At 40.7% G+C, this 26,795-nt stretch overlaps 5 protein-coding genes across 10 annotated transcripts; 4 read left to right on the top strand and 1 right to left on the bottom strand.

Annotated features, from left to right (window-relative positions):
• Positions 1–431: 431 nt before the first annotated feature.
• On the top strand, positions 432–5,724 carry LOC117134636 (peroxisomal acyl-coenzyme A oxidase 3). Of its 2 annotated transcripts, XM_033294826.1 has the most exons (6): positions 432–730; positions 3,008–3,170; positions 3,226–4,149; positions 4,205–4,330; positions 4,393–4,738; positions 4,793–5,724. In XM_033294826.1, the coding sequence occupies exons 2-6, from the start codon at positions 3,036–3,038 to the stop codon at positions 5,347–5,349; spliced, it is 2,088 nt and encodes a 695-aa protein (XP_033150717.1). In that variant the 5' UTR covers positions 432–730; positions 3,008–3,035; the 3' UTR covers positions 5,350–5,724. The 2 variants fall into 2 exon arrangements, with proteins under 2 accessions (XP_033150717.1, XP_033150718.1); XM_033294827.1 differs by lacking the exon at positions 432–730 and having other exon boundaries at positions 2,835–3,170.
• Positions 5,725–7,978: 2,254 nt separating this feature from the next.
• Positions 7,979–9,424, top strand: LOC108608321. Of its 2 annotated transcripts, XM_033294828.1 has the most exons (5): positions 7,979–8,065; positions 8,412–8,622; positions 8,721–8,795; positions 8,868–9,048; positions 9,115–9,424. In XM_033294828.1, the coding sequence occupies exons 1-5, from the start codon at positions 7,999–8,001 to the stop codon at positions 9,295–9,297; spliced, it is 717 nt and encodes a 238-aa protein (XP_033150719.1). In that variant the 5' UTR covers positions 7,979–7,998; the 3' UTR covers positions 9,298–9,424. The 2 variants fall into 2 exon arrangements, with proteins under 2 accessions (XP_033150719.1, XP_033150720.1); XM_033294829.1 differs by lacking the exon at positions 8,721–8,795.
• A 1,333-nt stretch (positions 9,425–10,757) lies between these two features.
• LOC108596267 (uncharacterized transmembrane protein DDB_G0289901) lies at positions 10,758–13,282 on the top strand. Of its 2 annotated transcripts, none has more exons than XM_017981846.1 (5): positions 10,758–10,858; positions 11,161–11,173; positions 11,267–11,299; positions 11,586–12,972; positions 13,032–13,282. In XM_017981846.1, exons 1-5 carry the CDS (start codon positions 10,810–10,812, stop codon positions 13,182–13,184), a joined length of 1,635 nt encoding a protein of 544 aa, XP_017837335.1. In that variant the 5' UTR covers positions 10,758–10,809; the 3' UTR covers positions 13,185–13,282. The 2 variants fall into 2 exon arrangements, with proteins under 2 accessions (XP_017837335.1, XP_017837326.1); XM_017981837.1 differs by having other exon boundaries at positions 11,264–11,299.
• A 1,454-nt stretch (positions 13,283–14,736) lies between these two features.
• On the top strand, positions 14,737–22,394 carry LOC108608228. Its single transcript, XM_017999509.1, has 6 exons — positions 14,737–15,287; positions 20,618–21,113; positions 21,178–21,372; positions 21,437–21,568; positions 21,628–21,925; positions 21,983–22,394. Exons 2-6 carry the CDS (start codon positions 20,790–20,792, stop codon positions 22,180–22,182), a joined length of 1,149 nt encoding a protein of 382 aa, XP_017854998.1. The 5' UTR covers positions 14,737–15,287; positions 20,618–20,789; the 3' UTR covers positions 22,183–22,394.
• A 454-nt stretch (positions 22,395–22,848) lies between these two features.
• LOC108608227 (39S ribosomal protein L13, mitochondrial) lies at positions 22,849–26,567 on the bottom strand. Of its 3 annotated transcripts, XM_017999506.2 has the most exons (7): positions 26,461–26,565; positions 26,272–26,395; positions 24,859–25,121; positions 24,654–24,802; positions 23,845–24,583; positions 23,455–23,783; positions 22,849–23,396 (listed from the first exon to the last, which is right to left on the bottom strand). In XM_017999506.2, exons 1-7 carry the CDS (start codon positions 26,482–26,484, stop codon positions 22,934–22,936), a joined length of 2,091 nt encoding a protein of 696 aa, XP_017854995.1. In that variant the 5' UTR covers positions 26,485–26,565; the 3' UTR covers positions 22,849–22,933. The 3 variants fall into 3 exon arrangements, with proteins under 3 accessions (XP_017854995.1, XP_017854996.1, XP_017854997.1); XM_017999507.2 differs by lacking the exons at positions 26,272–26,395; positions 26,461–26,565 and adding an exon at positions 25,340–25,385 and having other exon boundaries at positions 22,850–23,396; XM_017999508.2 differs by lacking the exons at positions 22,849–23,396; positions 23,455–23,783; positions 23,845–24,583; positions 24,654–24,802; positions 24,859–25,121 and adding an exon at positions 25,453–26,059 and having other exon boundaries at positions 26,461–26,567.
• Positions 26,568–26,795: the final 228 nt, after the last annotated feature.

Here is a 26,795-nt window from a genome sequence, read left to right as displayed (position 1 = left end):
AACACTTTTACAATATATTCTCTCCCACGCTCTCACACATTGCTACATACAGTGAAGCAATGCATGTAGAACTGCATCGTTTTATTTATTTTTATAAAATGTCACTGAGCATTACAACTATGCGATTTATTAATAATTAGCTTTAGTAGGTATTTTTAATTATTATTATTAATTTTAGTTAATCTTCTATATTATGCTCAGCGTTCGTCTCTATCGAGACTTCACAGTATGCGCCATGCTCTTCTCTTGATTTGCAAAGATGCCGGCCGGCTGGCCTGCCGGGTTGACTGACAACTTGCTCTCCCTCTCACTTGCACTTGACATTGTGCTCACGTCCAAGCCATTAACGTTCTTCTGCTTCTGCTAGTTAACTGCCTATGCTCCCACATGAGAGTTCGCGAGTGAGTGTTGTGCTCATTCAATTTTCATCCGTTGAGCGTGTCGGTTGAGTTTTGAGTCGGTTTTTCGGTCCGTTCTGCTGTTTTTTTTGTGTTTTTGTGTGTGCCGGTTGCTCATCGCTGTAACTGATTTGTTGTTGTGGTTGTTGTTGTGCCTGTTATCGTTCAGCTTAAAGCATTTGTTTTAATTACCTTGGCAATTAATTTGCAGGCGCTGTTCCCACAGATAAAAAAATAGTTCAATGTGCAAAACGTATATGTGTGTTTAGTGTTAAAAGTGAATACGACAAACGAAATCAGAGTTAGCGTCACTAAGCCAGGAAGCGCTACAGGTTGGTAGAGCCTACAAATACAAATATGTACATAAAAAAAAACTCTCTTTCGCTCTCTTTTGTTGTCATCATCATTCGCATAAAAATAACATGGGCAATGCCAACTTGTTGTTGCTGTTGGCGCGGTGATGTAATAAAGAGCTAGACTCAAGTCCTTTATGCATTTTGTGTCAGTGTGTGTGTGTGTGTATATGTCAAGGAGTGAGTGATTTTCCCAAGGCGAGTCATGATATCATGTGCTACTCAAAACCTTAAAAGTCACGCATGCCACCCGCATAATGCGCTCAGCGAACGAAAGAGAGAGAGAGAGAGAGCGCGCAAAAGAGTGAGAGACAAGAGTGTAATAAACAAAACACAATAAAATTGTGAGATGAACCAAATTGCCCGCCCAGACAGAGACGATATGTAAATAAAAGTGAAATTAGCGGCTGCAGTTGCAACTGTCACATGCGAGAGTTAAATGTATATTTAAATTGCATTGTGAATTCATTTAGCAGTCACCAATACACACACACACACATACTGACAATTGAATAGTTATTTTCATGCTCAAGGTTGAACGTTGGACGCCAGCAACAATAAAAATAAATTATTGGGTTTGTTCTCTGCACGCAATATTCAAGTGGTGCTTTAATAATTTAAGTGTATCAAATAAATGCTTGGAATTCTTTCTTGATATAAGCAAGCGTTTATTCCCGGGTCCGGGGCGTATGTACGTAAGTTCATATATTGCGAGCTTATCGGTATTAGTTTAAAGTGCGGGCATTTAATTATAAATGCTTTTGATATTAATTGTGTGTTAACTTGTGCTATCGACTTTGCAGTTGATATGGGCCCTACCTCAATGTGTGTGGGCGTTGCACTTTAAAATTGACTAATTTATGACATAACATAAAATAATAATTGATTAAAAATTGTCAAGTTAATTAATTGAATTATATGACGTAAAGCGACAGCAAGCATTTTTTAATAATAAGATATGCGATGTCCATTAAAAATTCTTTGGCGCTCTGACGCACGCCCCTTTTTTTTTCTAATACTGCATAGCGATAAGCACACACACATATGTATATACCTATGATATGTCTGTTTGTATGTGTGAAGCTGCTACTTGAGCATTATTTGATTATGCTGATTGTTCTGCTTCTGTGTAACTTTTGAGTTTAAGTAAACAAAAAATGTTTTTATCGCCACATCTGGCATACATATCTACATACTCTCACTATATAAATAAATTTGTACATATTTATATCTCACGCTCTTCATTTCTGGCTCATTCAAGTTACCGGCAAACAGTCAGAGAGCGACGATGAGTGTGAGAGAGGTGCTAATGAAACTACCAGTCAGTCGATAAGCTTAGCTTTCCAAGAAACGAAGCAAAAATTGCTGTCCGGCGTTGACACTGATTGTCTGTTGCTATTATCTTTATTTTCTATCAATTGATAAAAAAAAATCGTGAGCTAATTATTATTAAATCGTTTTTTATTATGACTAATATAAAACAATCTATCAAGTGCTGGGAATTTTACAAGTTCTTTGTAGATTATTGAGCACTCAAACACAAGCTATACAAATTCATATTACACTCAACAATGAGTCAAGAATGCTTTAGATAGTTTAGCAACAATGTAGATAAGACTTTTTTGAATGAAGTTTAGTTTTACAATTGGCAACAAGATAGGCTAGTGAAATTTAATAATGAATATAGGCTGCTTGAATAAAAATAAGCTATTGAATTACCATTCAACTGTAACTCTGATTATTTTTTATCAACTGCACGTTGAATGGACAGATTCTTCGAATTTTGCTCGAGTTTTTTTTTATAGTTTAATCAAATTATTTTAAACATTTAAATTCACTCATTTGATAGCACAATTCTTTCGTTAAGCTTACTCGCTCGCTCTGTGGCGTGTGTCTTCGCAGTGTAGGTGTATGTATTGGCTAAAACTCAAATTGATGGTCACCCTATTTTTATTACGCGCAATTTTCAAACAAAAAGCAATTAATATAAGTAACGCTTATATTTTTTAATAAGTTTTATATTTTAACTAAACACTAAATCATTTTAATTTATTTGTTTAATTTAATTTTTAAAAATGCAGTACTTATATTGCAAAATGGCTCACAACCGCAGCTTTAACTGTACAGCTTTTGAACTGCTGACCGACTTTTTTCTATTAACTTGGCCATTAGTATGGCTTCTTAACAGTTTAAGCTATTACAAGCCATTAGAGTGTTGACTGCAGCCAATAAACTAACTTCTTATTATTGTTGCAGTTTTGGAAAATTAAATTAAAGCAGCAGCATGAACAACGTGGATATAAGCTTCATACCCGATCTGCCAGCCGGCGGACCCTTGGCGGTTTATCGCAAACGCGCCAACTTTGACTGGAAACGCTTACGCTTATTATTTGAAACGGAGCAGGGCTCACGCATAAAGGTAAATAATGAAATAAAGCAATTGTGAGCTAATAATAATTTTTGGCATATTGCAGTACAACGTGTGGAGTCGCTTGGAGAATGATCCGCTGTTCGCACACGCTTCGCGTACGCTGCCCATGGATGAGCAGAAACGTTTGGCCGCCATGCAAGTGAATCGCATGAAGCATCTGCAACTGGTGCCGCCGGAAGTGGATGCGCTGGACTTTAGCCGCAAGACCAAGTATCTGATGCATATAAACGAAGCGCTGGCCAGCTATTCGCCCAGTTTATCGGTGAAGATAGCGCTGGGCGTGGGACTGTTCAACAATGCCATCAGGGCTATGGGCACGGAGAAGCATACAAAGTATATAGAGGCGGCGTGGAATCGTGAGATTATTACTTGTCTAGCTGTAACGGAGCTGTCACATGGCAGCAATACGAAGTGCATAAGGACGACGGCTACGTATGATCCCTGCACGCAGGAGTTTGTTATCAATACGCCGGACTTTGAGGCAGCCAAGTGCTGGGTGGGCAATCTGGGCAAAATGGCTACGGTGGCCATGACTTTTGCCAATCTGCAAACGGCGGATGGTGTTAATCATGGACTGCATGGATTTCTGATACCCATACGCGATCCCAAGACATTGCTGCCGTATCCTGGCGTGCTGGTGGGTGATATAGGTGAAAAGTGTGGCCTCAATGGCATTGACAATGGCTTCGTAGTGTTTACCAATTATCGCATACCACGCGATAATCTACTCAATCGCACGGGCAATGTTACGCCGGAGGGAGTTTACGAAAGCGTCTTTGCTGAGCCGGGCAAGGCCTTGGGCGCTGCACTGGAGAGTTTCTCGGCGGGACGCATTGGCATTATGCAGGAGGCAGCGAATACGCTTTGCAGTGCGGCTGTCATTGCCGTCAGATATGCAGCGGTGCGTAAACAGTTTGGACCGGAGCGTCAGGGCGAAGAGATTGCCATCATTGAGTATCAATTGCATGTGAGTGTGCAATGCATATCATAAATAATAATTATTAATACAATTTATTTTTTAGCAATATCGCATTTTCCCTTACCTGGCTGCCGCTTGTGTCATGAAGATTGCCGTGGAGCAGCTGACCAACACTTATCTGGAGATTGTAGCTGGCTCGCAAGCGGATGCCAATGGCTTCGACGTCTTGGTGCGCAGCTAAATTTAACATTTTAAGCATTTAGCACTAACAATTGCCGGTTTCACTTGTAGACACAAAAAGCTGGGGAAATACACGCCATCATCTCCGCATCCAAGCCGCGCATTACTTGGTGTGCTCGCGATGCTATTCAAGAGGCGCGGGAGGCGTGTGGTGGGCATGGCTATTTGCGTGCTGCCAAACTGGGCGATATGCGCACAGATCACGATCCCTTGTGCACCTATGAGGGCGACAATAATGTGCTGGGCCAGCAGGCATCCAATTGGCTGCTACGACAGTGGAACGCCAAGCAGCTGGAGACGCCACTGGGCAGCGTCAAGTTTCTGGAGCAGCGGCAGCAGCTGCTGCAGCTGAAATTTGAGCAGCTAATCAAGCAGTCGCCGCTGGATAGCTGGCAATGTAATTAGCATTTATTTTGTTAATAATTTTATATTAATATTGCTATGCTTGCAGTTGCTCTAAGCTGCTATGAGTGGCTGCTTTGCTATTTAATGCGCCACACTGCGCAGCATATGGAGCAGCAGTTGGCTGCCGGCGTGCATCGTTTTGAGGCACGCAACAATTCCCAGGTGGCAGGCGCGCGTGAACTCAGCTTGGCCTATGCCGAGTACTTTGGACTCAGTCGCTTTGTTGCGCATGTGCGTCAACTGCAGTTGGATGCGCCCTATGCGCGTGTGCTGCGTCTGCTGTACGATGTCTATGCCATGTGGCTGCTGGAGAAGCATATGACCAGCTTCTATGTGGGCGGCTTTGCTGCAGGCAGCGCTTTCGCCAGCGCCGTGCAGCAGCGTCTGCTGCAGAGCTGTGCGCAGCTCAAGGACATGGCGGTTAGTGTGGCTGACTCCATTGCGCCGCCAGACTTTGCTTTGAACTCGATTATTGCACGCGCCGATGGACTGCTCTATGAGAATCTGCAAAACGAATTTATGACCAATGAGGGCGCATTTCAGCGGCCGTCTTGGTGGCGTGACGTCATCATTCCACAAACCGAAACTAAATCCAAGTTGTAGAGCTTAGCTAGTGCCTCTAACGGTCAGCAGTTAAGCCAGCCCCCCTTAAGTAGCCATTAGGTATTAACTATATTAAATGTACCTAACAATACGTGTATGTAACATATATAACTGTATATAGCCTACACTAGTGCTAAACATTTTGATTTCTAACCAAACACACTACTAAATTTCATAGTTTGTGGCATTTGTTGTTAAACTAAATGTGTTTAGCGTTAGCAAATTAATAATTGAACAAGTAGTAAGTGTCCTTAGTGCAAGCATCAATGTTGGCACAGCTTGAATTTTTAAGCTAGTATATCACAAAATTTATCAAAATCTAGAGAACAACTTCAGAAAAATCGAACTTTTTAATAAAAATCTATTTTGTTTACTTGACTAAATTTGCATTTTAATAGCAATAAACTTTTGGGCTCTTAACTAAATTATTGCACGCTACTTAAACTATTTAATATCTTAAATTTATAGTTCAAGCAACGCAGTCTTAACCCAAAACTAGCTTTTCTGCCTGGTTCTATAATTATGACGAGCTGTTAGTCAGTCCCAAGCAAGTCTCCCAACGATTTACATACGCAAACACAAACAATAAGCAGCATATACTATATAGCATATATATATATATGATCACACATGCTATAGATATACGTATTTGTATGTGTATGTAAACGTGAGTTTGGGCCTGAGATGTGAGGCTTTGTTTATAAGAGGATCTGCCTACCTGCTTCAGCTCAGAAGTTGCCAAGTTGCCGTACAGTAAAGACGTGTGGGGTGAGCATTTAAAACTTTCAGTGTATATATACATATACATATGTATGTGTGCTTAAAACTCGTGTTTTGCTTTGATAAATCAATTAACTTGTGTGTTGACGAACTTTTCGGCTGTGTGTTCAAACTGAGCGCTGTGTAGCGTCTGGCGCTCCTCAAAATATGTATAAAGACTAAATAACAAGCATAAACAATTGCATTTGAACGAATAATGTTTACACTTTATTGTTATGACATGACTTGTGTGCTAATACAAAAGAAAGTTTATTACAAAGTTCGTTACTGCAGCTTTTTGGTTTTCTAAACTTTGCTCAAAGCTTTTGCCATTGCGCATATTTCCGCTGCGCTGTAGTGTATTTTGGATTTTGTAAATAGACGCTTTGCTTGTTCTACTATAACTTTGTAGATTTTGCAAATTAGTGGCGCAGTTTCGTTTTGTTTTTTGGCCAGTGTACGTCAAATAGGGTGAGTAGGGGTAGTCGAGCTTATTGCTTATCAGCGCGCCATTGAGCATTGAGTAATTTCAAGTTTACACAGATAGTGTCTAAAAAGGTGAAGGGCAAGCGTTCATTAACACTACTGGTTTTCATATACTATATACATACATAAAATATAGAATTATAAAATATGTGCAAAAATGAACAAAACAAAAGTTTATGTTAATTTCGTTGAGTGCTTATTGTATTTGCTGCTCAAAGTAGAAAGTTTATCGTTTTTTAAGTGGCTATTTAGCAGGCTCTATAACTGCTAATGACAAATTTGTATTGTTGTCTCTTAGAAGGGAATAGAAAAACCCCCCAAATGAAGAAAGCTACAAAAAAGTGAAGTGCAGATCAAATGCGCAGAGAATATTTTAAAACCAAAGCGCATGACGAGCAAAATCTTTAATGAATAACAACATTCATTGTTGTCTGTTTATATACGCGATATACTGTCAGAAAGACTTCAATTTCTTACCTCTCTCTTCAAGAACAAACTCATCTGCCGACTGATTCTACAAAATGCGCACCAAAAACTCAAATGGCTCAATGAGTAAAAAAAACCAAAACAATAATAAAAAAAATTTAATAAATTGGACGCGCGGACGGAAAAAGAGCAACAACTTAATGAAACCGGTTTAGAAATCTACAAATATAAATAAATTGATGCGCTATGATATGCGCAAAATACAAAAGATTTCATTTAGAAATCAATTAATTTACATTTAGGGAATTTCCGCTATTGGATATTTTTGTTATTTTACACAATTTGTGGCACACGCCCCCTTAGCTTTGACTTCTTACCCCTGCCGCGGCCGCAACTTGCGGCTTCTTAAAGACTTGTCAATAATTTGTGCAATTTCATTATTGTGAAATCGTGTTGGCAGCAATTAAATTCATGACATGAGCACTCGAAATTTATTGAGGGGGAGTACGCAAAACTAATTATAGACAGCAAGCTGCTGCTTAATTAAAAGAGTATGCAAAGTTCGTCTAAGCTAATGCATTAGATTAACTTTGATTAATTGTATTTGCAAGCGGCGAAATCTACAAACAATGAATGCAATTTATTAACTTGCTTCCTATTGGCTTCTTACATAAGCACACACATCCATTAAATAGCGAAGATTTATAAACAATTACAGCTATATTTAGTACAAAGCTGCGCTTTTAAGACAAAGAGCTGCTTGTTTCTGAAATTAAAATATTCGTAATTAGAGTGCTGCCAAAATTAAATTGCTTTACATATAAATTCAGATTATGTCATTTTGCCAGCTGCAACAGCCTGATCCGGTTTAATATTCTTTATACCTGTTGCCTGTATTCTTTAATTATTTGTATTATTATTTAAAGTTTATTTATAATCAAGCTTTTAATTTGCAGCAAATGCAAATCGTTTAAAAAGATGTGGAAATTTTTGGTAATTTGTGTCCTCATGAGCGCACTATACAATGAATCGGATGCAGTGAAGGGTAAGTTAAAATCATTAAAAAAAACATTGTATATTCCCATAATTAAGATTAGACAATAGACTTTGATATGTTTACAAGTAGTCTAGAGAAATTTTCCATTTTCTTAGTTTATAAACAGCACAACACCAAGTAAAAAGTTTCTATTAACATAGGCTAAACTTATTATCGAGTTATAAAATAATAAGCGAATATAATCTGCTTTTTAATGTTTTTTTTTTTTTGTATTTTTAATTGTATTAAAATCTTTTCCTTTAGATTGCTTAGTATTAATTTAGCTTAGAAATGACTTGACGCTCACCCTTTCTTGCTAAATCTGATTATAATCATTCATTATCTTTGATTGCAGCTAGCCGTGCTCGTCGTCAGCGTCGTGGCTATGCCGGCAGCTATTCGGGCAGCTATGCCAATGGTGGTGGTGCAGGTGGCTACACCGGTGGCTACAACGACTATGATGATTATGGTGTTGGCTATGCACCAAACTTTGGCATTACGGATCCCTATCTGTTCCATCAGCAGCTAACAAATCAGATTCTGGCACAGAATCATGCAACACAGCAGTAAGTATTAGTTAAAGGATATGGCAGCGGTGCTTTGGGCTTACAATTTGTAGTTTGTTGGTGGTTGGGGCTAATGCTTGTTAATATTATTTTTGTAGAGCTATAACGGGTCTGGCCACGGCTGGCAATGCTTATGCATCTGCGGATGCAACTATAACTGAAGATGATGATGAGTAAACTAAACTTAGATTTTGTTTGATAATAGACAAAGCTTAACTTTATGTATTTTCTATATATTTGTTTAGTCGCATTCAGCAACAGATTGCCGCTCAGAATGCCTATCACCACAATCAAGTGCGTCAGCAGTCGGCCCATCGTGGTGGCGCCTACAACTCGCATCGCTATGCGCCCAGCTATGCTGCAGCCGCTGGCTCCATTGGACCCAATGGTCATAGGCAGACTGCCTATATCAATCCAGTTAATCCGGCAAGTTATCAGCTTACGAGATATGTATTTGTAACTTGGCTAATCTTGCGCTTTCTCTTTCTGCAGGCTACACCCAACATTGTGAATCGCTTTGGTGGCAGCACCAGCAGCGGCGGCGGCGGCGGTGGCTACAAGGGCGTCTCGGTCTCCTCCTTCAGCTCTAGCAACGGCGATGGCACTTCCCGTCGTGGTGCTCAGACCACTATCAATGATAATGGCAAAGTCACCTCATACTCAGTGCACTCTTAGATTGTTTAAACAATTGTTGCGCCACAAATTATTTTGGAATTATAAATTTTGCTTAACACTCATATTTATATGTCTTGATTACTAAAATACATAATTATATATTTTATATATATATTTTTATATCAAATTACTTTGTAGTTTTACTTTCTATTCTGAAAAGCTTAGCTCGACTCTCAATTTGCTGATAATGCAATGAATATAAACAAAAGTAAGACATAATTGTGTTAATGAATTTTAATTACTGTTTGCCTTTGACCTTGATTTAGTCGCTACATTGGTGCTATGACTATATATAGCTCTATATACTTGCTCACAGTCTGTTGTTGTTGTTTCTTTATTTTCTTTTTTTTTTTGCATAGATTAGACACAGCACAAAGTTTATCAAGGCGCTAAAGGAAGTTGTCCATTAATTAATTGACTATTTAAATAAACACGTATGTGTTTAAATAAATACGTATAGATTTTAAATTATCTTAGCTAGGGGGAACTATTGCTGCAAACCGATTAAAAAGCAAATTGAATTCAGCAGAATTTATATGATTTAAATTTCTGTTAAATTTAATACAAACTTTAAATAGTTTATTTATCAATCTCAATTTGGGATGTATGCCTGATTTAAATATATATTGAACTTAATTTTCATGTATATAAGCAAGTTAAAAGCCCTCTCAGCAACAATTGCTCAGCAGTTATAAAAAACAAGAAGCACAACTTTATTTTTGTCAATATTAACTTATAAATTTATAGTTTGCTGTCACATTTTTCAATTTTTAATGCCACAATCATTGAATACATCTCATTAGCAATTAACGGAAGTAATTAAAACTGATTGCTCTGTATTTACGTTTCGAAACTATTTACATATTTTTGTTTACCAAACAAAATAAAAACAAGACGCTTCCGAGAAAATAGAATTTTTCAAATGCGCAAAATATGCGATCGATGCGGTAAAGTGTTGGGATTTTTACGTTTTCCCTAAGGTTCAACATATTATAGATTAATCCAAAATTCCCTATACTTTAAGCTTTATGTGCTTTATATGTCGCTTATTAATGATCTTATCGAAATATAAATATGTATGCATGTTTACTTTCAAAATATGTTGAAATGAAAGCAAAAACTTTACTTGCCTGCCGACTACCAATAAATATGTTCTATATACTATTTACTATACTATATATTTGTAGCCATCTCCAAGGTTGCGAAACAACGAAAACAATTCGTATCAGCTGTATGTCTGTTTCATCATTGATTTAAATAATTGTCACAAATTTCTGCACCAATTCCGAGCTTAAATTATTTTATGTACAAGCAGCAACAGAGATTAGCATCCTCTCTAGGTCAATTAGTAATCATCTCAAGTCCGTATTGGAGCTTTTTGCTCTTATCAATAGTCTGGGGACAAGCGTTTGGGTTTTTAAAGCCCGTTCCAGCAATTTCAAATCATTAGTACAATTTCAGCACGCGGGCCTAGCACAAGTTGGAGCATAATATTATTAAATAAAATTCAAAATGAAAGCATTCATATTGTTGGCCCTCTGCCTGGGCGCAGTTTGTGCAGGTAAAGTGCTGTTCGAAAAAATGAATTAAAAGTGTTCAAGTTTTCAATGATGTGTAGTTATTCAATAAAATAAGCATTGATTATGTAAACTAATATTATTTTCAAAGTTATTGAACGACCATTGATAAGCAAAGCATATTCCAAGTATTTGAAGATCAATAGATCAGCGACAATTGTGCAATGCCATGTGCCAAGTTTAAAGCCGCATGTGCTGTTGATTAATCAGTAATTGTTGCTTATCGCTTATTACACAATGACAATGCAACAAAACTAATAAACATTTTATTTTTTTGTACTTACAGATTTACATGACAGGTAAGAGAGAGAGAGAGAGAAAGAGAGAGAGTTTAGCGCTTATTTTAGCTGATTTTTAAAATATCTTTTTTTATTATTATTGTTGGCAAGCAGTCAGAGAGCTAAGCGTGATGATTTTCACAGTCGGTAAGTGCCTTGCGGCAAATATTGAGAAATTCAACATTTTGTATTCCGAAACAAAATTTACAAATTTTCCAATTTGGCAACATGGCACGAAATTCAAGTAAAACAATTGAAATTATTATTTGGCTACCAAAAAATTAAACTTAATGTAGTAAATATTCTCTTGCAGCTTAAAATACTTTCGGAACAACAAATTAAATTCTAAAACTTTCTGCAAGAGAATAAAAAAACACTACACATGAATAACTTAACTTATATATAATCTAACCCTAACTATTCCTAATCTTAGTCACTTTGCCGCTCATCAGCGTGCAATTGAGGATGCGCGTCGCAATGGAGGCTATGGCACCAGTGGCGTTAGTTTTGGAGCCAGCAGCGGCAATGCGGAGCTGGGCAATCTAGAGAGCTCGTATGATTCCGTTGGTGCTGTGGGTGGTGCTGCGGGTGGTGCTGAAAGCGCATTCGGAGCCAACTCAGGCAGCTCTTTCGGCGGCAGCTCTGGCTCTTCTTTCGGAGCCAACTCTGGTGCCGCTTTTGGAGCCAACTCTGGTGCCTCTTTTGGAGCCAGCTCTGGCTCCTCATTTGGCGCACAGAGCGCACAGAGTGCACAGAGCGCACAGAGCGCCTTCTCCTCCAACTCTGCCTACGAGAGCAGCCACAATGCCGCCAGCAACTTCAACACGGTCGCTGCTCATGATGTGGGCAGCAATGTGGAGTTCGCCGACAACAGCAATGTCGCATCTGAAGTCGCTTCGGGTGCTCTGTTCTCTGGAAGTCTGCAGACACCACTTGTATTGACTGCTCCCAGCTCTAGCGGCAACATGGAGTACGTGCGTCGTGAATCGGTTGTGTCCAGCGCACCACAGCAAGTCGTTTATACCATGCCCGGTGGCTCACAGAAGTATGTGAACCATGTCGAGCGCGTCGTTGAGCACACGCCATCAATGCAGTTAGTGCAAGTGGCGCAGCCTGCCACCTCCGAGCATTACTATCAGCGCAAGGTGACCACCACCGCCTCGGCGCCACAGATTGTGCAAATGCCCTCATCTAGCTATACCATTGGCACCAACATGCGCTCCACCATGGGCTCCACTGCTGGCTCCACTTTCGGCAGCAACGCCGCCTTCAATCAGAACGCCGCCTTTGGCAGCAACTTTGGCCAGCGCTCTGGCTCCCAGACTCTTTACAATGGTGGTCTGACGACTGGCTTCAATGTCGGCGGCACATCCCAGCTGCACCAGCTTATCAATCAGGCTCACCAGAGCGCCAAGCAACAGGTTGGCTCAGGCAGCAGCTTCAGCAGCGGTTCCGGCCTTGCCAGCGCCAATCAAATGCAAATGGGCGGCGCCAATGCTTACCGCAGCAACTTTGGCTTCGACTCCTCTATGAATGCAGGCAGCTCCATGAACGCTGCCATGAACTCCGCTGCCGCCATGAATTCCGCTGCTGCCATGAACTCTGCTGCTGCCATAAACTCTGCCGCCGCAATGCACTCGGCTGCTGCAATGAATTCTGCCGCTGCCATGAACTCTGCCGCCGCTGCAATGAACGCTGCCCACAGCGGCATGAGCATGGGTCTGACTGGTGGCTTGAGCGGCGCACAGCTGTCGGGCGCTGGCAATGGCTATCAGACCAAGCAGTGGGAGAAGCAATCCAAGTGGTCCTCTCAGTCTGAGGTGAGTTGCACGCAAGCCCCTTGAGCCTTGATTCTCCTCTAATCCTTTGCTTCTCTTAGTTCGATTCCAATGGTCATGTGAACAACTACAAGGATCTGGCCACAGGCGAGAGCGAGAACTACAATGTGAACGGCAAGCAGTTTGGTTACAATGCTGCCACCGCCACCGTTGATGATAACGGCAAAATTGGCACCTACAGTGTGCACTCCTAAGTGTTGCACTCCTGCATAGTTTTCAACTGCCACATCATAGTACTAACAAATTGTTAAAGCTTCCATACTTAAAGTAATACGAAAATAAACTTTTATAAGAAAAAATTTTAAAAGAATTGGTAATTATTAATGGGTGATAACTCTGTCTAATAAAATTATGAGAAGATAACACTAGGAATCAAATATTGTTACTTATGGCAGCTGTATTTGTTTTTAAAACTAATTATTATTAAACATGAGAGTACAGCAGCAACAATTGAACGGAATGGATAAAAGTTGTACATTAAAAATAAATTGTTTGCTTTTGTTATAAATACAGTTACATCAAAAACAAATGATGTCTACATCAATAGCAAACAGTTGCATTGTTCATATATTAAGAGGCTGTAGCTCAGCGAAAAATTTTGCGATTAAATTGCTTTATACCATTTTATATTGGTGTTGCAAATATAATTCAATGTATCTCAGCCAAAAATGATCGGAATGACGAGAATTTACTCATGTTTTTGTAAATAAACATATACTGTTTTGTTTGATAAATAAGAATTGTTTTTGAAATAGTTATGGCAAAAAAACCAATGCTGAAGAGTTATTTTTTGTTTAATTTCAAGCTTCTCAAAGTATCAATAAATAAATTATTTTGACAAAGTTATGGCAACAAATTCAATGCTGAAGAGTTACTTTTTGCTTATTTTCCAACTTTGCGAAGCTATAACTCAGCTAAAAAAAATCCGATCCAAATGTTTTACACGTCTTTTTGTTGGCGTGGAAAGCATAATTAATATTAGCATAAATATGTATGATATAACATTTATTTGGCGAAGTGATCAACAAAATAGTAAACAAACAAGACAAATTGCTGTAAAATATCGCACTTGTCGCCGTAATACAGCGAAGTTGCAGCCGATTTTGGAGTCTCATGCTTTGTTAGACTCGTGATATGCATCTAAACAAAACTGCATTCAATTTCTGAAGTATTATTGAATTTTTGATGTTTTGGTAAAAAATGTATTGTTATGCTTACCCCTTGATTAAATTTAAAAAAAATCTAAATATTTGAATCAAATCCTAAATGCAATGACGCAACTTTGTTTTTAGCATCAATACGAGCATAACGCAGAAAAATAATCAATAATCGGATGATTTTTAAGAAAGTTATGGCCCAATGCAGCCAAATTGCCTTTGTTGCAAATAAAGTTACCACAATAACAAAAGGTTGCATCAACAATCAAAGTTGTGTTGCAGATTAACAACAATTGTTATTTTGTATATCAGCAATCAATTCAAATTGAACTAAATTACATATGTACATCTGGGAGAGTCTAAGAAAGTTAAAGCTTTCGAGCGTGCACTGTATTTGGACGCTTGCCAGGCAAACATTTCGGATTCCGGTTCCGGAACCAGTGAAACTCTGCAAAGGACTTTCAATTTTCTCTCACGCTTTGTCGCTCTCGCGCGCTCTCTCACTCTCTCTTGGCTGTTGCTCGCTGTTGGTAGCACAGCTTTGCGCGTCAGAATTGTGTCTCCTAAGTTGCTCGCTGGCTTTCGACGTGGTCGGTTGTCGTGTCGGGTTTCGTGGCTAACTGAATTTGTAGGCTACTTTTCACACAGTCCGTTGTCGTTGACTGTTTGTTGTTGCTGTTGTTGTTTTTGCTTTTGCATTGCACGTCGCTAACGCGCGCCTCCTCTACAGCCACGACCAGAGCAGCTAGCCCCTCCCTACCCCAAAGCAGCCCCTGAAACGTCAACGTGTCGCGAACGCGTGTGTCTGTGTGTGTGTGTGTCTGCCTAGCCTATCTCTCTGCGCCACAGCGTGTACGTGTGTGTGTGTGTGTTTAAGCAAATGTTGAAAGGCAGCATGGCCCGAAAAGGCAGCACACAAAACCCGTGCATACTTTAATGATTTTTGCGCGTGTGTGTGCAAAACGAGCATGGAAAAGAATAAAATGTAAATTGAATTTTGTGAGCGCGATGTTAATTTGAAATTGCAAAACAACAACAACAACACCAAAGGCAGCAGCAGCAGCAGCAGCAAAATGTGTAAAACTGTGAAAACGTGCACGAAATGCAAAAGAAAATTCCAATAGCCGCAACTACAATCAAGTGAGAAAATGCTAAAGGAAACCAACAATTATTAAATCATAGCCAGGAAAATATGCAGGCAGCCAAAACGAATTTAGAGGCAAAAAGCGAGCAACACAACGCTGACATTGGCAGCAGCAGCAGCAGAGCGCACACACACACATATACATAGAAGCAGCATACACATGCATACATGCATACGTATATACGCCTGGTTTGCAGAGGCGACAACAGCCTGCGTTCTGAGCCTCACAAATTTGGCCCATGAATGAACTGAACATAAAACTTGGCGAGCATACATACATATATTTAGAAGCGCACACTCACACATGCCTACAATACAGTACATACATACATACAAACACTTAAAAGCATATAAAAGGCCATTTTCGTAGATTTCTGTGTGTGCCCTTTAGAGAAACAGAAATAGAAACTTCACTGCCTGAAACGTGCCGCGCATTTGCTAAAAAGCAGGCAAGCCCAACATCAGCTGGAATACCAAAAAAATTATATATATTTATATATATAATAGCAAAAGCAAAAGCGCATAAAAAAAGGTGGGTCAAGTGCAAAAAAACAACGAACAAAAAAATTTACTTAACTAGTTGTGCACACGAAATGTTGCCGCCCACAACAGAACAGAATTTTGTAGCATGCTTTGCAGCGCTTGGCGCTGGCGCTGGCACTGACGCTGGCGCTGGCGATTGTTGTGCCTACCCTCAGAGTGGAGATGGCTAGCGCAAAAGAATTTATGAGGCACGAAACATGCTAAATTATCTAAATAAATATTGACAATATATTTGAGTTTTATGGTTTAGTAGCAGGCGAGGCGAGGCGAGGCGCGTATGCTTAAGCTTAGCTAGTTTCAAGCCAACATTAGCGTTAGTTAGCCAACACAACAGGCCACACAAAAATAGAGCAGCGGCAATAGCAATTATAGTCTACACATATGCAGAGCAGCATGATATAAATCATAATGCTTGACTGCCCCAAAATTTCAGCCAAATGTCAAGTATAACACTTTCAATTGAAGCCTGTGTATGGCGAAACGAGTTGCGAGTTGAGAGTTGCCAGTTGAAGGGCTTGGGCGCGAGATGCTTGGGGAAGGCCACTTATACATGGGCCAGCCTCAACGTGGTTTCAACAAACAAAATGCTTACACACACACGCATACACATACACACACATACAGGAAGTGTGGAACAGGCGTGTGAGGCAAACGACTGTCTGCAGCAATTTCACTTCCTTGAAATGCTTTCCCCAACAAAAAACACAACAGGACTAACTGGCAATCACGCTCTCTTAGCAGCTATGCTGCACGCTCTCTCGCTCTCAATCTCTCTCTTGATTACTTCTCTCAGTACGCAGTCGCTAGAGTTTACACTTGCTCTTTCCTCTACAGCTTGCACGCATTGGCTCATTTGTTTATTTTTAGTCTCACTACACACACATGCATATATACTAATGTGTAAATGGGCTCAGGCTCACCCACATGAAGCAGTTGTAGATGCAATTAAGTTGCAGTTGGGCATTGGTCATTATTAATACGAGCAGTCAGCACATGCATGGGCGAAGACATTCAAAAGTTCGCAGGCGTCTGCAGTCAAAATTAGAAATGAAACTGGTTCAAGGTCGTGCCACACACACTCAGCCATAGCAGAGCGTCTAAACAAGGTTGTTGCACCGCTTGCATAGCTACTAAGCCCACCCACTAAGTCGCGCTAATCAAATTGGCTAATTAACTGCAAGTAATCAATAGTAATTAGGGCTTCAATTAAATGCTACAACATTTGCACTATTTTTTGAGCTGTTGAAATAAATGTAATTGCAGTTTAATAGTTGAGTTGCTTTCTTGCAGTGTTTTAGCTAAAAGATACAAGTTGTAAGTTTTACTTTTTTAACTTTTTATTGCTGCTGCTCAGTCGGTCAAACGTTTGGGGTCAGCTAGCCAGAAGCTTGCCTCTACGTACGTAGTTTGCATTTAATGGGCCTGTGCTTATGTAGCGTAAAACAAAAGCCAGCGAAGATTCGTAACGGGAGTAGGAGAGAGCGGCGCGAGCGGCACAAGCGGACTGCGAGCAGTGGGGCTTGCGTGTTGCCGCGTTCGCGTCCATGACATGACGAGGCCAGCCTTTATGGAGCTCACGTGTCTGGGGAGTTAATGCCGGCATTCAGAATGGGCAGGGAGGGGGCCTGAAATGAAACGAAACCAAGTCATGAGTTGGTGTTCATTTTCAGCAGGAGACGCGCATAAGCATATATACCTACTAGTAAAGCCATCCTTTGACTAAATATCCCGTTAGGAGCTTACGTAAGCAAGCCCGAAAAAAAAACACAGAAAGAAAAACAGAACAGAACAGAACAGCAGCTGCCTATAATTATTTCTAAGCACCTAGCAGAAACTCAAGCACGTGGAAATTGTCCTGGGACTCATTTTTAAAGGCTCTACTCACATGGCAGACATGGCGCATGTGTGATTAAATTAAATGTTAACAATTTTTATTTAAAATTTAAAGCAGCCCGCCCGCTGACAGCAACAAATTGCTTTAAGCTTGAAATCATTAGACGTGGCTTACTGTAAGCTCCAGGGATTTGTCATGCTTCACTGCATCCATTAAGCAGATTTTCAACAGTCGACTGCCGAGTGCCGAGTGCCTTTGCATTAATTGAGCGACAGCTGCAGAAAAAAAAGTAATCAGCAAATGAAGTAAGAATTGTCACTTGCAGTTTGGCAGCACGAAAAGAAAAAAGGCGCGACCTGGCACGGCCAACGGAAATGGAAGATAGCTTAAGCGTAAGCACAAGGTGCCAGAAACTGCAGCCAGTCGACTTTCAATTTGCAGCTGCATGTCTGCTAATGAAATATTCATTCGTAATCGATAATTCCGCAGGGCAGCGCGCCGGGCACAAGCGGCGGCATAATAAGCAGCAAATCCTTTTTTGCTTACATTTCATTTCATTGCGCGCTGTAGACTTCAGACTTCAGCTGCATTGAACGTCGCCATTGTGAATTGAGGACGATAGTCGAGCTGTCTGCGCCACGTTGACCGCACCAAACAAACACAAATACACACACACACACACACACAATAGAGCGTACTGAAATTCCAATATTTTAGCAGAAATTTATACGCAGCTTAGAGCGCAAAAGTCAACGACGAGCCGCATAAATTGCGCTGGCTGGCTAGCAAAGCATTTTATGCTGGCTCATTGGACACAGGTCAGGTCAAAAGTGAGCCCATAAATCGCTCACCAAAAAGAGCCTCAGACAAAGAGTTCATTACAATGAGCAGCTTCATATTACGCATACGCCGCTTAGGCGAGCTTAAGCTTAAAGCGTTTTGCATAAAATACATTTTCATTGTCAAATTGCAGCCCTAAAGCCATTATAAATTCTATTAAAAGTTATTTACGTTGCAACTTTCGTAGCATTGTGTGTGTGTGACAAAAGGAAGGGGAGAGGGGCTGTTGTATACTCATAAGCTTGAACAAAAGCAAAGCCATTGTCTATGCATTGTTCATAAATAAGAAATGTAGTCTGGCTGCGCCATTCCCTGCAAGCCGCCGCCGCTCTATGCCTTGCTGCCGAACATTGACAATAAATTTGCATGCATAGCGCTTCCGTTTTAAGGACAGCACAGGAAGCCCAAGTGCAAGTCCAAGTCGCTTTATATGCAGATGAGCATAATTGATTTCAAATTGTGCAAAAAGCCTTAGGTCCTGCCACACGCCACACACCGCATGCCGCACGCAGCACTTTGGGCTGCTATTGTTTTCAGCTGAAGAGTTTAATGCCTTAAGCACGATGATGCCTTGATAGATAGCACACGTCCTGGCTGCAAGCAGAGCGCACTCATTAGGCACTTGAGGCAAGCTGCTCTCAGCTCTCAGCTCTCAGCTCACAGCTCACAAGTTCGTTGCAGTTGCAGATATGCAGCGATAACAAGCCACAGATAAGCAATGGCGATGGACAGGGAAATGCGCTGGGGTGGGAGAAGCTGCTAGGCAGTTGGGAAAGAGCGCACAGAGAAGCTGTGACAGCAAACTAGAGCAAGGACACAAAGCGACAACAAAAACTTCAGCAAAACGAGCACGAATGCCTGTCAAACTCACACATACACACAATCACATACATGAGTATATATATTTTATATACTGTATGTAACTGCAGCTTACTTGGCTCGCTTGTCTGACCAGCTGCAGCTGCTCGTTTGTTATTCAGCTGCTGCTGTAGAGTCCTTGCAATAACAACAACTACAGCAACAAGAACCACAACAAGCCCCAACAGCAACAATTGCATATTGTCCTAGCAAAAACCACCTTCCTTGATGTCCTGATTATGACAACTCAAGGAAATTGTGCGCTGGCAGGCGTTGTTCAGCACTCACAAAAATTCTCCATGGAGTCCCGCATCTGTGTCCATGTTAATTGCTCCTGTGCATTCTGAAAAAAGCACTGCTTGCGCTCAGAGGCAGAATGAATTTGATTTAATTTGCAGTTGGCAAGCCAAACTGCCAAAAACAACAGCAACTGATAAATAATTAATTAAACTTTAGGCTACAAGGCTTATGTGCGTCTGATTTAAATTTTAACTTTTGCACTCAGCGCTCACAAATGTAAACTGCTCTCTAATTAGATTACAATTTCAAATTCCGCGTATTCAGCGATTCATGTATCTTTCATATGAAATATTTGACATTGAAAACAACACGAAGCGTTCTTGGAAATCAACTGAAATTCCTAGAATCTCCTCAAGTCTAGAGTTACTGCTTACACCTACCTGGGTATAATAAAGTGGAGGCTGACATAAACATTTAAAGTAAATATTAAATGCGATTTGGCACAAGGAATTGAACAATTGAACGAGCAGTAGTTGGCAGCATTGTTTTGAACATTACTTTGACTCAAACGTATTGATTAACTGACTTATTTTGATTGTTTCATTGAAAACAAACTGTCTTTAATTTACGAGCATTGGTTGTATTTTTTTATTTTTTGCACAGCGAGCTTAGATTCTGATTGATACTTCCCTTGGGAGCACAATGTATATAGTCTTTATGTTTTTTCTGGCGTATGAGTGACATTTTTATATCAAATTACGGTTATGCTTATGCGCACATGAGCGACTAATGAGCGCCATAGCGATAGACCAATGCACAGTGGGGCCATCAGTATTTAACTTATAGAAAAGACATTCAATTAATGATTTAATGCACGAAACTAATTCATAAAATCCCCAGGCAGTTGGTTTTTTTGTTTACTAACTTTTTATAAAGTTTGTACCACTGTGCAACACAGCACGCCAAGTTATTAATGTGCTTAACTGATTTCTCACTTCTGGCTCGTTGCAGACGTTGGGCAGGCAACCAGGCAAAATCAAAAGCGTGTGGATAGTGAGCGAAGCAGAGCGTGAAGAGAGAGAGAGGGAGTGGAGAGGAAGTCTAAGAACGCCGCTGTTGGCTTCAGAATTTGCACGCCCGGGCCCCACGCAACGGTGATGTGGGACACATCCCGCAACGGGCAATGCAACAACCCCAACGTTATATACCGTCTGTATCTGATTTATATGGCACGGACGAGATAGAACTGCTGCTGGACGAGATACGCGAGTTGGAGCTGGAGCCGGTCTGCTGTCAGCTGGACGATGAGCAGGATTTTGAAATAGCTGGCAGCAGGGCCGGCGAGCTCTCACTATCACTCGAATCGCCATTGGGCACATGCACCTCATGGGACTCGCATGCCAACTACAAACAGCAACAACCATCACCGCTGCCATGGGGAGTTGCCCTACACTGTGATCCGCAACATTTGAAAACGCCTACAGGGATTGTGCGCATACTATTGGTGGTGAGTGTATAAAGCTTAAGAGCTTAAGCATACAAGATGACTTATAACTTATGTCTGCTTACAGTTGTCCTCGGCCGTCTGTCTGGCCTGCGAATGCTCCGCGGGCACAGTTCAGGTGGGCCTGTTTCTACTGCCACTCATCGGACGCCTGAGATTGATGGTCTTCTGTGCACTCTTCTCACTACTTATCACATGTCTCATGCTCTTTCTGGATATATCGCATATAGCGCTAATGTTTCCGTTCAACTGGACGAAAGTGGTAAGCAAAACATTTGATCTAATTTTTATATATTTAATGCATTCTACTTTTTATTATTAAACAGAATACGTGGATGTACCTGAGTATTGGTTTAATATTTATTTTGAGCTCCACGCTGCTCGTCCACATGGTGCTGTATGCGACTGAGTATACATGGGTCTCCAAGCACTCCAAGGATACGCTGCTAGCCACAGGAGTAAGTCGCTCAACACAGCTGCATTTGAAGTTCTAATTTAAAGCTTATTGCATTTGTAGATCATTGGCTATATATGCGCCTTGGAAGCATTACTAATATCGGGTATTGCCTCTTGGCCTTGGTCGCAGTATCGCCAGGTGCCCGACGATCTTAGCGAGCTGTTTATCGAGGATCGCGAAATGACGCCCATGAGTCCTATAAACAGCACCGATCTGCAGCTGCAGCCTGAGTCAGGCCATAGTTTGGCGCCGTATCAGCAAAGCAGCCATATAAATGGCAATGCAACGGCGTCCGATGCCTATAACCAACAACAACAACAACAACAATCGTCCTATAATCAAAAGCCTTATATACCTGGTAGGCAATTTCATTTCAAACTGTAAATGTGATTATTAACTTTTAATTCGCTTGCAGCCAAACGACCCAATGAGCTAAACCAGCGTCCAACATTGGGTCACACACAAACCGCACGCATTAAACCGAATCAGCGATATCGCGAGGGCTATCATTATCAGCCGGTTGCGTCAACGTCCCGCCAGAGTCCCACATACCCAGGCGATGAGATGGTTGTCGGTCTAACCACATCCCGTTCCATTGATAATTCTAGTGCGTGATAGTTTTTATTCCTCAATTGCAACAAAGCAAATTTATATATGAACAACCTACAACAAAATGAAAAACAAAAACAACAACAGCATGTTTCCAGCAATATATAGAACGTAAAGGTTGCATTTTTTGGGTCAAGTAAGAAATTGTTGATTAGTTTAAAAGCAAACAAACAAAACCAAAAACAAAAAACTCGACAAGCAGCAAACAATAATTAATTTAATATCTGTGTGTGTGAAAACAAAGTAAATTACGAGCAAAACTTTAAAGAATTTAAACGATGACAAATTTAAAAAAAAATATATAACATAAAGTTGAAAGCATAACAATTGTCGCCTAGGACTCGAAACTCGTAACAACACTTGATTAGTTGTAAACAATTTAATGTTAGTCAGTGTGAATTTGAAGCAAATATAAAAATTCCATACGAATGGGCTAATTAATTGGCAAAGCTTTGGGCCAATTGCACATTAAAAACAAAAACAAATTATGAAATTCAACAAATTTTTGACAAAATAGCAAGCAAGCAAAATTCACCAAAAAACATACGAGAGTCTCGCAAATAAAAATTATCATGAGATCATGAAAGCAAAAAACAAATGAAAGTCAACTTGTTATAAACGTAGTTTTGCTTATTTTTTAATAAAAACCAATAATTCAAGAAAAAACAGATAATTTAATTATGAACTCTTAATTCGTTTTCATTTTTACAAAATGCAAAATTTAATTTAAATGCTAAAGTCTTATGTTTAAAACAGACTACTTCAGGCCCAAGTCCTTTTCGATGGTGTGGGAGCAGACGGCCATCATTTGATCCTTAACGCTTAGGAAATTACGCACTGCCTCCGGCTTGGCCTCGGGCCAGTTGCCCAAATCACGATAGATGGGACGGCAGAACTTCATGCGGAAGTTGCCATTGGCAAACTCAATAATTTCATCCAAGCGCTTGATAAGACGCGCACGTATAATCAAGCGATTAAGACGGAAACGCACCTCGGCGTTCTTGGATTGTTTCAAATTGTAGGTGCTCTCCAGCAGTTCAATTTTACGCTCGTTTAATTCAACAATGTCCTTGTTCTCAATTAGTTTGCCCAAGAAGTCAATTAATTGATGTATAGAAATATTTTGCTGAATTGTCGAGTTCTTGGCCAGTTCATCAACAGTTTGCTTGCTCCAAAGTGTAGCCAGCTCCTTGCTGACATTGGATAAGGACTCGTCGAATCTAAAAGTAATTATATTAAATAAAAGTTTATAAAACAATCTTAATAAAATTTGTATACTTGGGTATTATGGGTGGCATGCCTTCACAAGTAAGCCACAAGTCCCAGTTTACAACGCTTAGTTTATCCTTCTTGTCCGTGTCCTTGAAGTAGTCATACAAAGCGTTCTTAAAGTCCTGAGTTTCGATTGATTTGTAAGCGAACTTCTTTAGATAATCACGCAAGAAAGGCTCAAATACACTTGGGCCACCCAGTAAATCCTCCAAGTAGCGCAAAAATGTGGAGCCTTTGATGTAAGGCACCGAGGAGAACGCATCGTCGGGTCCACAATTGCTCAGATCCACAACCAGTTTGGTTAGCTCAGGAGTATCCGAAAGTTGTGTGCGCAGCTAATAAATAAAATTATGGCTAGAAAAGTACTCAATGCTTTGGCAAATAACAAATACTTACGCACTCCTGCAGCTCTGTTAGATTGCTCAGCATTCTAAAGTCCAGCTCCTTGGCGCCCTGCATGCGTCCCACAATTTTCGATTCAACGAAAACGGTAAAGCCTTCGTTTAGCCAAAAGTGCTCAAAGTTCTTGTTTGTCACCAGATTGCCGGTCCAGCTGTGCGCAATCTCATGGGCCACCACATTGGCCAGTGATTTGTCGCCAGCCAACAGCGTAGGCGTAACAAAAGTCAGGCACGGATTCTCCATGCCGCCAAATGGAAATGAGGGCGGCATAACCAGCAAATCATATTGCTTCCATACATAAGGACCGCACAGATCCGAGGCGGTCTTTAACATGGTAGAAGTCTCGGAGAACTCCTCCGCGCATGCATCCACAATATCCTCCTCGGCCCATACGTTGGAGTTCTCGCCCAACGGACGTGAGACAAGTTTGCCAATGGCGATGGCTACCAAGTAGGCGGGTATGGGCACTTGCTGCTTAAAATGCGTTTTTCCCGATTCTTTTTTGTCAATCAGCGCACTCATCAGCGTTGTCAGCTCAGCTGGATGCTCCACAGTGGCATCATAAGTGAACTTTACTGCTGGCGTATCCTGGCAAGGCATCACAGAGCGCGCATGTATGGCCTGACATTGGGAAAACATGTATGGATGCTTCTTGCCCAGCGTCTGGGTGGGGTTCAACCATTGCAGAGCACTGGCGTTGCTAGCTGTCTCGTAATCAATGCGCACGTTAAGACTACGTTAAAGATATGATTAATTTATGAGTGCTATAAAGATTAGCCATTGACTTATCGTTGCGAGCTTACCTGCCCTTTGCCGTTCCAGATGGCAGCTCCAGAGTTAGCTTCTGTCCAATATCGGGCACAGGTTCGCTGATGAAGTAATTTATTGGCATCTCAGTGCCGCCTGCCAGCAACGTGGCGTTCTTTACATCTATATCACGCACATCCAACAGCTGTCAAATCAGATACATATTATACAAAGAAGTGCAAAATATTTGCAGCTACTTACAATCTTCTCTAGATTACTGGACAGCACGTTGAACTTGTGCACCACGCTGCCACGCAGCTTGGTGGCCGCAAAGTCCACTTGCCAGTTGAGCTGAGTGTGCTCAGTGGTAATCAGCTCCGGCTGCGAGTAGGAGCTAGGATCAACAGTGCCTAAACGTCCCATGTTTCGTTGATGCAGGCGAACGCTGTAAACTGGAAGCAATTGAGTTGGTTGACGAGCTTGGCGAGTTTGCAGATGTGTAGTCCACAAGCTTCTTTTAAAGACTGAAAAACAAAACAAACAACAGTCAAGTGGTTAACCCAAATGTGATAAGCAATCAAAATATATTAAATCTCATTTTTGCTAGAGATTGCTTCAAATGTAGTGTAGATGATATCACAGAGAATGGGCGTGGGTGTTATTAATTTGCAATTATTGCAAACAAGGCAATTTTTGCTAACTGTCGCAATTTTTACACAAGTCGTTTCTGTGAACTACTTACACTAAAAATTTAAACAGTTGCAGTCTTATTAAAAACAACCTTTATTTTTTAAACGTAGTATATGACATGCAAAAATTAAAAATTTTGTAAATTATTGTATTTAAAAAAAGCCGGAGCAATGTGCAAGTCAACTTTAATTTAGAAGCTGTCATCCACAATATCCACCAGGGCTGTGCATTTTAGTTGAATCGACAATTCCCGCAGGCCGACAAAATCGCTAAGCTGACAGCACTGCCAAGCAAATGCGCTGAACATCAAGCATCTCACATTATTACTTTGAATTAAATTTGTTATAACAATGTTTATTTTATGCTTAGCAATACTCTAGCGTCTAACGCAGCACATAATCTTTAGGATAATCCATTATAGAGGGGAAGTTCTCCAGTGTCTCCTTGTCAATATGATCAAGACGCTGGGGCACTGTGCGGGGAGTGCGTATTTGATTTGTTACATTTGCTAGAATCTCTTCGGGCACCTTGTCGTCGGCGAAGAGGTGTAACCGCTGCATGGTATGTCTGCGCTGCAGGTTGCCGTCCATTGAATTGTACACGGCCTTCTTCATAACCATGGTGGGGTCTTTGTCGTGTAGTTGCCAGGCTAACGTCCAAGAAGCGCCACCCGGATAGCCGGTGTGATGGAAATATACGCGTTTCACCCACTCGTCACCGGGTAGCGCAATCTCCTTGGTGTTAATCAATACAACGTGATCGCCACAGTCATCTGAAAGATATTTGTAGCATTAGACTTGATTGGAGCAATTTATTTTAAGCTAACCTATGTAGTTCCACGGCTGGAAAAGCCTCTCAACGGCAAACAGTGACAACAAAACTCAGCACTCTCGCCGTGACGTAACGTAAAGACCGCAAAACACTTTCGCACATTTTGACTTAAAACTATTCAAAAAATCGAATGCAGTTCTTGGCATAACTTACTCATGGGATGATATATTGGTTTGTGCAGTCCCATTAGATGTGTCTTGACCAAGGCGGCGGACTCAAATGGGTTTTGCCAAGTGCAATCATAAATGTGCCAGGTGCGCGCAAATGTCGCCCATTGCTAAAATTATGAAGCCGCTTTGTAATTGATTTATACGCTTCACTTTTACCAAAGAAAACACTTACCTGCACTCGTTTCGCTATTGACATTCTAAATTAATTCTAGTTTTATTTAAGAAAACTAAAATAATGTGCTCCTACAACAAATCAAAATATTACAGCCACAATTAGAGATGGGAGAAAGGCTTTATAGTACTGAGAGAGTATTCACTCTCAGAACGAGTCATTTGTAAAACGTATGTTGCAGCGTTAGCCAACACTGCATTTGTAGAAGCGCGCTTTTGAAATTTTTGTGCGATTAAGAAACCAAAAAATATACAAGTTCTAAAAGTTAATATAAAACTTGAAATGCAAGTTCAAATATAAACACATGTACTCATGATTTTTGTTATTTATTTTTG

This window comes from Drosophila busckii, unplaced genomic scaffold (genome assembly GCF_011750605.1).
Source record: "Drosophila busckii strain San Diego stock center, stock number 13000-0081.31 unplaced genomic scaffold, ASM1175060v1 hic_scaffold_45, whole genome shotgun sequence".
NCBI lineage: Eukaryota > Metazoa > Arthropoda > Insecta > Diptera > Drosophilidae > Drosophila > Drosophila busckii.
This window is presented reverse-complemented; position numbering and strand designations above follow the sequence as displayed.

What these genes read in the sequence shown, in the direction of transcription:
- LOC108596267 (XM_017981837.1), top strand. Translation starts at nt 10,810, where the DNA reads ATGAAAGCATTCATATTGTTGGCCCTCTGCCTGGGCGCAGTTTGTGCA. An exon ending in CGTGATGATTTTCACAGTCG is followed by an intron (nt 11,300 to 11,585) that starts GTAAGTGCCTTG and finishes TCCTAATCTTAG; the next exon opens with TCACTTTGCCGCTCATCAGC. An exon ending in AGTGGTCCTCTCAGTCTGAG is followed by an intron (nt 12,973 to 13,031) that starts GTGAGTTGCACG and finishes TGCTTCTCTTAG; the next exon opens with TTCGATTCCAATGGTCATGT.
- LOC108608321 (XM_033294828.1), top strand. Translation starts at nt 7,999, where the DNA reads ATGTGGAAATTTTTGGTAATTTGTGTCCTCATGAGCGCACTATACAAT. An exon ending in CAGAATCATGCAACACAGCA is followed by an intron (nt 8,623 to 8,720) that starts GTAAGTATTAGT and finishes TTATTTTTGTAG; the next exon opens with AGCTATAACGGGTCTGGCCA. An exon ending in ATATCAATCCAGTTAATCCG is followed by an intron (nt 9,049 to 9,114) that starts GCAAGTTATCAG and finishes CTCTTTCTGCAG; the next exon opens with GCTACACCCAACATTGTGAA.
- LOC108608227 (XM_017999506.2), bottom strand. Translation starts at nt 26,484, where the DNA reads ATGTCAATAGCGAAACGAGTGCAG. An exon ending in ACCAATATATCATCCCATGA is followed by an intron (nt 25,122 to 26,271) that starts GTAAGTTATGCC and finishes TTTGTTTTTCAG; the next exon opens with TCTTTAAAAGAAGCTTGTGG. An exon ending in CCAGTAATCTAGAGAAGATT is followed by an intron (nt 24,803 to 24,858) that starts GTAAGTAGCTGC and finishes CTGATTTGACAG; the next exon opens with CTGTTGGATGTGCGTGATAT.
- LOC108608228 (XM_017999509.1), top strand. Translation starts at nt 20,790, where the DNA reads ATGCAACAACCCCAACGTTATATACCGTCTGTATCTGATTTATATGGC. An exon ending in TTGTGCGCATACTATTGGTG is followed by an intron (nt 21,114 to 21,177) that starts GTGAGTGTATAA and finishes GTCTGCTTACAG; the next exon opens with TTGTCCTCGGCCGTCTGTCT. An exon ending in CGTTCAACTGGACGAAAGTG is followed by an intron (nt 21,373 to 21,436) that starts GTAAGCAAAACA and finishes ATTATTAAACAG; the next exon opens with AATACGTGGATGTACCTGAG.
- LOC117134636 (XM_033294826.1), top strand. Translation starts at nt 3,036, where the DNA reads ATGAACAACGTGGATATAAGCTTCATACCCGATCTGCCAGCCGGCGGA. An exon ending in AGCAGGGCTCACGCATAAAG is followed by an intron (nt 3,171 to 3,225) that starts GTAAATAATGAA and finishes GGCATATTGCAG; the next exon opens with TACAACGTGTGGAGTCGCTT. An exon ending in GCCGCTGGATAGCTGGCAAT is followed by an intron (nt 4,739 to 4,792) that starts GTAATTAGCATT and finishes CTATGCTTGCAG; the next exon opens with TTGCTCTAAGCTGCTATGAG.